Below are 10077 nucleotides of genomic sequence, written 5' to 3'. Positions count from 1 at the left end.
TCTCCAATTGGCCTCTGGTCCATACCGGTAATTCTGATGGGTTATTGATCATATTTAATTATTAAAGATATCTATGGTTGTGTGTTTAGATATTTGCTTTATTTTTTATAAGTGAATTTTGATATATCATAATTTATAAGTTTCAAATCTTTAATTTGTTCATTTAAAATAAAAAAGCTACCCTTTTCCACACAAGTTGTTTAGATATATCATTAATTATATTACATGAAAAATCCTGAAAGTTCGATAGGGTTTAAAATTTAAAATTGCATTTTGATTTTGATTCAAATTTCCATGCATCAAAATTGATGTAATATCAAAAAGCATTAGGTCTTTGAGGAGCAGTGTGTCCACAGCATGTGTGTGGTTGGGTGCCACTCTCACGTTGGCGCGCATTTGATTTCAATTCGAAACCCTCGTTTAATCTCCCGCCATTGGTATGGTTAAGATTTAACCCCGTCGGTTGGTTTCTACTTCAGTTTGTCCGATTCAAATCCCATCCTTGGTTCCGAGTTGGGGTTTCTTGTCCGGTAGATCGCCCGATTCGTCTGGAGCTCCTCCTTCGAAGATGAATGACCTTCTCATGGTAATTGATCTCTTCTTTTGATTGTGTGTGTTTTCTGGTGACGATTTATGGATCTCTTCTTTTCGCTGTCGAGAGATTTGAGGGTGAGGAAGATTGGGGATTCGAAGAGGATACGAACGGGGAACTGATAAGATAGGTGGATGCGATCTGTTTGAGAGACATTCTTGTAGTGATTGACGGTCTTGGAAGAGGTCGGCGGCTTTGTGCTGAGCAATGTCAAATGGGTAGAAGTCGGATGTTAGAAACTTTGAGAAAGCTAAATTAAGATTCCAGGGAAGAACGGGGACGTCGGAATAGTTCTGCTCATGGCAGTCTTGATCTTCGAGGAGTGTGCCGAGAGCATGCGAGCAAATCGAGAAAGCTAAACTCCGATTCGATGGAAAAACAAGCAGAATCCGACGTTGTGAAACCTTTTTATCGAGAGAATTATGATCGGGTTTAGCTTAATCAATGTAATGTCAAAAGCACGGTGACGTCCGGTCACTACAGATTGAGATCCTCCCAATTCCCGCATCATCGAGAGTCTTGTTCGGCTCACCGTCTCTTGAAGACCCTTCCATTGGCAGTGGAGGATAGCAGTGCAAACCGAGCAACGCATGTTCTACGAGGAAAACGGCAAGATGCTGCTACCACTGGGGTTACATCTCTCTCTTCTCTTCCCTCTCTGTGATGCCATTGGGTATCAGCAACTGGTAACTTTCGTGATCACCAATCTGTTCTATCCACCAAAGTTGCAATTGGCTTCATGATGTTTTGATCTGCGGTGCTCTTGTTAAAATTACATGCTTTAAATCTGATCATGAGAACAGACTATAAAGAGCATATGAAATTTGCACATGCATTCAATACTCTGATAACATTTCGTAGAATACAGATGTGGATCTCATTCATCGACATCTAATGGCTTGAAATACTTTCCATCTATGAGATATGTTCCGATCGCCAGGCGGACCGCCCATACGTCTTTCGGCTTCCTCGCTATGATTCTGCAGTACAAGTAAGAAGAAGAAACTTGTTTATTTCCAGATGTACTTTCATTCTACTAGAAATAACCTTTTTCACGCAGATGCGAGCTGAAATCAACAATTTTACATTGCATAAAGTAGCCAAATAAACTGCTCTGAGCTTCATTAAATTTTGGTGGATGTCTACGAATTTGATGCTATGTTCTCTTTCCTTGTATTTCCATCTCTTAAATTGCACATAACTATGCTTTGGCTCATTATTTTGTGCTACTTTTACATCCATAACGCAGTGATTAACTTCTGCCACTACTTTTGCATCGTCGACTAGCTTAGTTACAGGATTCAACTTTGAGACTAACTCCTCCTACCTGCCGACATCGCCCTGCTTGACCAGCCCGGCGTTGATCCGAAGCGAAGACATGGCAGTGGCTGTCTTGAGCGTCGGCGGGGCCTCAACGACGACGATGGGAGAGCCGATGCTCAGATCGCTCTTCCCGCCGCTCGTCTCGTTCCGCGAGTCTCCTTGACATCGAGGGAGCGAAACCGGTGCTTTAGATGGTCGTAGGAGTCGAAGAGGGCAGGAAGGGAGCCTGGGAGACCACCCAGCACCAAGAAGTGTTTTCATGGTGGTGGTTGCGGAGTGACCGATAAGGCGGAGGAAGAAGCGTTTGTGTGTGGTTATAGAAGCAGGTCATCACTACCACACCGGTTGATGGGGGACCATATTGAATTAACCACAACCTTGTTCGGGTGTTAAGGTATTCTTTAGTCGGGTTTAGATCGAGTTAGGATAGAATGATTTAGTGTCTAAGTAGATGGTGAGTTTTGGATTTGGATAGGTAGTCAGCGGATGGTTGTTAAACGGTAATGATATTGGTCATATTGCATCCATTTAAACCGGGTTTGGATAAGCTTTTATCGGGTTTAGAATGGATTTACATAGAAAAATAGGTACTCAGATTGTGTTCCCCCAAACCAAGACAGTTTAGTTAGGTTTCGGTTTGGGTTCTTTGTAGGAAACTAAATGGATATGATATGAGATATTTTAATATGTTCTAAGATTGATTAAAGCTCAAATGGTATAATTTAAAGATCATCCATCAACATCATCCTAGATGGTATAATTAAAAGAAAATTATCATCTGATCTGTTTTTGTTAAATATATGGATATATGGTTGCCGGTCAAACTCCAGATATGCTAATATAATCTTGCATATTTCAATAATTAAGACAGCTTACATATAAGAAATGTATGCAAGTTTTAGCAACAAAATTACATATCTAATCGGAAAACATGTGTCTTAGAATTACAAAAAGTAGCGGCAAGTCCTTCTAACTCATTCCATGGGTGCCGTAGAAAAGAAATGCCATCACGCATCCGAAGAGAAGGAAAATTATCATGTTGTTCATTCTCAAAAGAAATGGATGCCTAGGCGGTTGCTGCCGGACAATGCTAGATGCACCAGTCCTCTGTCAATGAAGCACTTCCGGTTGTTTGGTTGTTTGTCACTGGACATTATGGCCGCTTTCAAGAAAAGCATCTGCTGCTGTATCCAAATCATTGGGGAAGAAGACCCTACAAGAAACAAGCACAGTAAAGAAGAGAACCTTAGAGAAGTATTATTCTTTTCCTAGAAAGAAGAAAGAACATGGTGCAAATGAAGTCAGATTTACAAAGGAATTTCTTAAGTCCAATTTGTAACCGATCGACCAAACACTGATTAATAATTTGGTAGGAAAATTTGGTACTCCTTCATAGATAGAGTTTAAATTAAACTGTATGAACATTCTCCTTTACGGCTAGCACAAAACATTCGGACAAACATCTGACTCAACAGAGCACATGAACCCTAGATAGCAAAAAGATTGGCCTACCATGATAATTTTACAAGAACTGGGTAAAAACTCTGAACTTTCAGATAATTAGCGTGAGATAAAAAAAGAATGTGATCTTTACAAGGAATAGCAGTAATGGAAGACCTCAAAACATATTGTATTGTGTAGTTCTTTATCTTTGCTCTGGTAGAAGCTTTCTTTAGATTTAAGGTCAGCTCGAGACATTCTCAAGAATAGAAATTACCTGCATGTGTTGTGGTACAAAATTTTGCTCAGGTGCTCTAAATCACCAATGCCTTTAGAGCCAGCTACAACTTCAAGGACTTGCCTGGCAAGCAAAGATTCATTATTTTTATATCAGGTGCTCAAATAATTGAGAAGAAAGTTCATACCAAAGACATGATGCCATACTTATAGCATAGTTCTTTCAATACGATAATTAGCACCCGCTGAAGAATATACTAGCTACAATATGACGGTTCAAACAGACTATGACTTTCCTGATTTGCATAAAAAGAAACTGAAACTACAAATGGCTTGGAAGACAGGTATCCCAAAAGGTCAACTAAGCAAAAATGACCAAGGTTCCACCATAATGAGTTTAACTAATTGATTTTCAATTTCCTATAAAACTACTTGATCTCTGTGTTTTATTCTCAAGTATTAGGTTAACCTTTTTCTCTCCAAGAAATGTATGTTTGAGACCTCAACTTATAAGTCTTACCAGAACATGCCTCTAAATAACCGACACTAAAATTGCAGTAAGAAGATTCAAGACAGACTCAATTTCCCATAAGGATCATGAAATTTCTGGTGGGTAGCATCAAGGACTCCAGTTAAGTGATGAATAAAGGGATGTCTCTGGGAGTAGTATATCAGGCAAACAATTGAACACAGGTGGGACTCTCATGCCATGATTGAATATGATCGATTAGCCAGAATTAAAGTGCAAAATCTAGCAAGCTAGTATAGATCTTCTGAGACATCAAGCCACGACATCATAGGCATCTCTGTTGGAAAAATTATAGGAACTTCTGTTCTACAAGTAAAAAAACACTAAGAAAGACAAAGATTATAATGTTCCACAGTTCAGAAGGGATTTAGATTAAGACAACGTCAGCACTACATGTTCTGTAACTAAGAAAGGATTTAGATATGTCTTAAAAATTAGAAAGCGTCACTAAAAATCAGATCATTAAACTGAATTCATGGCCTTATGAGAACCGTTAAAAGAAATTAAATGATGGCATAACAAAATAAAGTAAATCTCAATTACCTAACAAAACAAGGCTCATTGCGACCTTTTACTGTAGAGTCATGATCATACTTTTCTTTTTTCTTAGAAGGCCAATCTGATTTAACAAATTGCCTTCCAGCATGAGTAGTCCTGATTTCACAGTATGGTGAGTCTGTCTCTATCATCATCCTCTCAACAGGAATGCCCCTTAGAGCATCAAGATTGTCATGTGTCTTCAGAGAGCAGCCATTAATGCCTATGATAAACAGCAAGAACAGATAAAGGAACTTATCGCTTACGAAAAACATGATTATATTTGAGACTGACTTTTGACCTTAATCCAAATCATGTCCAAGATAAGAATAATACTTAGCTACAAAATATGCAAATATAAGTAATGAAAAAGGACACCTTTAAACTACAAAACATGAAATATAAACATATCAGATGATCATGCAATGTGTATGAATATAGAGCTAGGAGGCTACTAAAAGAGTAAAGTCAGATCTACTGCCTTTAAAAGATCAATGAGAGAAGAAAATTTTCTAAATAGAACCACTGGGTTATTAGATGGCCTCTACAGACATGTTGAAGTATGTAACAGTGCTAAATCTCAGACTCATTGTAGTGGTAGATAGAATCGTCACCTATAAAAAGATTTTCAAATGACAAGAGCCTGTCACGATCTTCTGCACTTCCAGTAAACGAATGAGCAACCCCAGAAATGAACCTGTCAAGCAAACAGATATAACCATGTACGGCCATCTCAATCACTAGAGTGCCTAAGATGGCGAAGTTATTAAAAGGGATCAAACAATTGAGTGAGTTTTTATATCCTTCTTTCACTGTATATTACAGAAATATAAATAATTAAGCATTAAAACATGTAACTACTCAATTTAGCATGAACTGCACAGATCTTTCTTTTCATTGCTCTTTTGTTTTCCCCATTTTCTACACTCTGCTTTTTGTCTTGTTCTTTTTTGTTATTAGAATATTCTATTTTTGTGTAAATGTTTCATTTAACATTTTTTTATCATTAAATGTTATTATCTTGTTTTTTGATCATACGTTCCTTTGTTTAACAACGTTGAGATTGTGATTTCATGGCTATTAACTAGTTCTATCCTCTAGTAAAAGTGCATAATCTTTTACATTCAAAAGGAAGGCACAATAACTTTACTAATAGGTAAACAATTTATTAAGGACTATGCCTCATTAGTTTTTTTTTTTTTTTTTTCTAGTGAAAAGAGAAGGTTCCTGCCTATATGGGGCCTAGGGAGAGAACATACCCCATCTTACCCTTGCAAGGAAAGAAACTATTTCCATTATTTCAACGCTAATCACATGGATTGCAAAGGGTTCATTGGCACATTCTTGTCAGTCCTGTTTAAACTTTTATATAACTAAAAATTGTCTGACCTGATTTAGTCATTTACTTGAAGTTACAATGACTATGTGCAGATAAATAAAAAGTAAAAATAAATATAAAAGATACAAACTTAAGAAAATCAATTTGCAGTTTAAGCAACCTTTCCTTATTTTGAGCGAGAATGTCACAGAAGTCTTCAGCAGCAGCACGCATATGCAGAAACATAGGCAGTTTGACAGCTTCTGCCAGTTCGAATTGCTTCTCGAAGTACCTAGTTGGAAACATTCGACACATTACTAGCGTACAAAAGTGAAGATGCAATAAGCTTCTATCTTGCAAACATTGTACATCAATGATTGAGAATGCTTGTATATGTAACTATCTGTGGTATATGTCTGTATTGCATGTGTCCTATCCATACATGGTCTTTTGGCACAATGGAGGCATAAACATGCCTGCAAACTGCAGAGAGAGAGAGAGAGAGAGAGAGAGAGAGAGAGAGAGAGAGAGAATGATTTTAATTTAGACACCTTCGAGCATATCAATTAGCAATTAAGGGCAAAAGTGAACACATATTCTAGGCTCAAATTCAACAATCTATTTCGCATTGGACTGTTATCGGATGCCCACTTTTGTGGTTACCAGAGACTTGAATATCAAATCTACCTGAAACTAAAGCAGTTATATCCCACATTTCGATCATTTCATAGCATAAACTTCTGTGATAGAGACATGGCATCCATAACTTTGTTGTAGATGTTAAAGATCACAGAAATGTGAACTAAAATATGTAAATGAACATATGCATGTCTTCTTCAGTGCTTGTTATATGTATTTCACAAGTAAATCTGCAAAATGGTCCATTAAATTTTCAGCATACTTCTTTTGTATATCAGCAGGGCAAAACTGAAGCCGGTCATAGTCCAGTCCACATTCTCCAATTGCCACCACCTAGATACAGTTAAGTCTTCAGAAACAAATAGAAAAACGGGTTTATTTTAAGATTGATGTACAACTGTAGGATAATGGTGCGACATTGATAATCCAAAAACTAGTAGCAAACAGTTTCTGTGACATATCATGTATTGTCAAGTGTTGAAGTTCAGCTGAGTAATATAAGCATTTTATCCATTTCATTGGGAGAAAGAAGATGATGTTTCCTATCCTCCTACTAGATATCTACAATCAGTGAAACAGCAAGAAAATATGCTTTTAAAAGGTCATAACTCGGTGCTGGTCTACAATGTCTTCTCCTGCCATGGAGCAACTATGTTGCCAAGTATCCTATAACTTTTCTGAATTGACCTATCTAAACATTGTAAACAAGAGGAACGTATAGAGAATATACAAGGAGAGCAAGCAGTCAGATTGCTATTTAACAGCATCTCATTTCATAACAATTAAATTCATAACAGAGACAGCAAAAGATATAACAGAAATATGTCCTGCCACTAACAATGTCATGTTATTTTGAGGCCTACCTTCCCTTTCTGAATTCCCTCCCGAGCTAATGACACAAGCGCCTGGAAATGTTGCTCTGGATCCCCACTCTCTTCAAATTCCTGAGTAACAAAATACCTGGTCACTCAATCAAAGATCCAAAAAAAATATCACCAACAGGTGGTAACTCTTCTACTGATGCAGTGAAGCAGATTGGCCACCTTGCATCTAGTAGGATGAACCCCAACCGTGCAGAAGAGCCGTCCTGGACATTATGAACATTACATCAAACACCTAATGAGCAAGCACATAGCTGAACTAAATAACGCCGGAGTCAGAGCAGGTGACACTGAACCAACCATCGGTTTCTGCGATGGCGAGGGCTTCCTTGGATTCCTGAAGAGAACCTCCTGTGACCTATACCCAAAAGTCAAATGAGGCATATATACATACATATGAGGAGCCAAAGCAGCAGAAACAGTAGTTACGATGATACGGTCGACGCCGGCGCTCCACGCCCGAGCAAGTACGGCGGGGATGTCGGCGGCATGGCACTGCCGGCCATTGTAGATCCCCTTGAACATGTAATCTGCAGGGCACCCAACAAGGTTTAGGATGAAGGAACAAAAGGTACGACCTTTATTGCGCTGATGATGGGAGGTGAACCTGTGAAGTTGACGGCGATGTCTGTGTTGGATGTCGGTCGATCGGGAAGGCAGGAACAGAAAGGCGTTAGTAGAAATTGGAGGAGGAAAGGGATCGATCGAGTGAGATAGAAGGGAGAGTGGCGACGAGCACTTGCCTATCATTCGGACTGTCGAAGACATGGTGATGTTCGACTCGAAGTTGAGGAAGAATCAGCAAACAATGGAAGCCGCGAGGGATGCGATGATGGGTTACGGACTTTCTCAGCTCTTGTGGTGGTTAAGCGTATATATAAATTCGCCGCTCAGAATGACAAATTTTGACAAGTATATATATATATATATATATATATATATATATACATATATGATAATTAAAAAACTCTAACTTTCTTAATTTCTCATTTAGTATAGTTTGAAAAGAGCATCTTGGTTGCATAAAAAAGGTCATTTTACCTCATCGCACCTTTATCGGCATCAACCCTTGGTTGCGCCTCCATTTGTACCAACCTTAGTCATACTTTTACCCCCTTTCATCTCGTGTTTCATTGCCTTATCATTATCGCTCATCAACTCATCGACCTCTATCGTCATTGTTAGCCATGAGAGCGAGCTACCCCCCTTCTTCTTTGCCTTGGTCAATAGCGAAGAGGGGGTGTGAGGAGGTTGTATGGCCCTCGTCGGACCCTCGATCCTATTTCATAGGTCTTTCGTTCTGATGGAGCGAACTCTTCTTATATGGAGCTAAAGTCAAAGGGAGCTTTGAGACACATATACATTATCGCGAATAAGCAATTGATAAAGAGACTTAGGTGACAAACTTATATAGATGAAGTTGGAGTCATAAGACTTTATCATGAGGTAAGAGGATACAAAGTTGGGTACTCTTGATAAATATGTCATAATTCTGCCATTCAAGTTACTACAAAATAAGTTATGCATAATGAAAATTATGCTCGGGTTACGGGCCGTGGATCAAGATAATGACATACTAATTTTAGCTAGCAAGGTCAGTGGACTTCAAGAGTTACTAAGTGTCGGACTATCCTAGAGCTATGGTTCGTCCATGTGTGTCCCAAGAGCGAGTAGACAATAATCGATTGCCAAAAGATCGAATACAATCAGAGATGGTAAAGGCCCTATAATGTGCTAGTAGAGGCCATACATGAAGAGATCATAATCTGATTTCATCCCACAAAAGACAATAGTGTAATGGAGATATAATCAGAGATGACATAGTACAATGGATTGAGAGCTACTAGTAACTCCATTTTGAAAAACAACATGATAATAAAAAGGGTTATATATTCAAGAAATAAATGTCATGGTATCGCAGAGACATATCTCTCATACATGTATCAAATGTTATATAAATGAAAGTCTTATTCATCAACATATATGGGTTGTGTACTACTGAGGAAAATTTTTAAGTGCAAATACTAATGAATCTTATAGGAGAAACTTGATTATACATAGGTATGATTGAAGCAGTTGAAGAGTTGAATTGCTTTAGAGCTCATATTCGCTTGAGGGAGTTCGACAAGTCGAAGGACAAGGCCAAGCAAGCAAATGTTGATAGCAAAGACACAAAGGAGAATAAAATTGATGTGAGCTCTATAACATGATAACAAAATCCATGCATAAGAGTTGCAATGGATCTTTTTTTCGATCAAAGGAAACTATTGGAGAACATAGAGGTATTAAAACATATGGTAGAAAAGAGTAAAAAAACGATGATGAGTCTAGATGGACTTAACTACCTAAAACCAAGAATCAGTTAGGATGAATGTTGACTCAAATAAGTACCATAGTGCCATAGATGCAGACCTACTAATTATAAAGAAAGGGATACATATATGAGGCGATGGATAATAGGGGTGAAAAAGTGATGATGAGTCAAGATGGACTTAACTACCTAAAACCAAGAATCAGTTAGGATGGATGTTGATTTAAATGGGTATCATAGTGTCATAGATGCGGACCTACTAATCATAAA

General features: G+C 38.2%; 1 protein-coding gene and 1 long non-coding RNA gene across 2 annotated transcripts; both read right to left on the bottom strand.

The window, feature by feature from the left end:
• Positions 1-1408: 1408 nt before the first annotated feature.
• Positions 1409-2290, bottom strand: LOC135680611 (uncharacterized). Its single transcript, XR_010515491.1, has 2 exons — positions 1920-2290; positions 1409-1572 (listed from the first exon to the last, which is right to left on the bottom strand). It is a non-coding gene; the product is annotated as an uncharacterized LOC135680611 (long non-coding RNA).
• Positions 2291-2748: 458 nt separating this feature from the next.
• On the bottom strand, positions 2749-8379 carry LOC103993977 (uncharacterized). The gene is made up of 12 exons (XM_009414227.3): positions 8240-8379; positions 8104-8124; positions 7926-8026; positions 7797-7854; positions 7659-7702; positions 7479-7559; positions 6878-6948; positions 6158-6268; positions 5273-5355; positions 4665-4881; positions 3633-3716; positions 2749-3128 (listed from the first exon to the last, which is right to left on the bottom strand). Exons 1-12 carry the CDS (start codon positions 8262-8264, stop codon positions 3059-3061), a joined length of 966 nt encoding a protein of 321 aa, XP_009412502.2. The 5' UTR covers positions 8265-8379; the 3' UTR covers positions 2749-3058.
• Positions 8380-10077: the final 1698 nt, after the last annotated feature.

Source organism: Musa acuminata, chromosome BXJ1-8 (assembly GCF_036884655.1).
Source record: "Musa acuminata AAA Group cultivar baxijiao chromosome BXJ1-8, Cavendish_Baxijiao_AAA, whole genome shotgun sequence".
In the NCBI taxonomy this organism is placed as follows: Eukaryota; Viridiplantae; Streptophyta; class Magnoliopsida; order Zingiberales; family Musaceae; genus Musa; species Musa acuminata.
The sequence above is the reverse complement of the archived record's forward strand: the minus strand, read 5'-3'. Positions and strand labels throughout refer to the sequence as shown.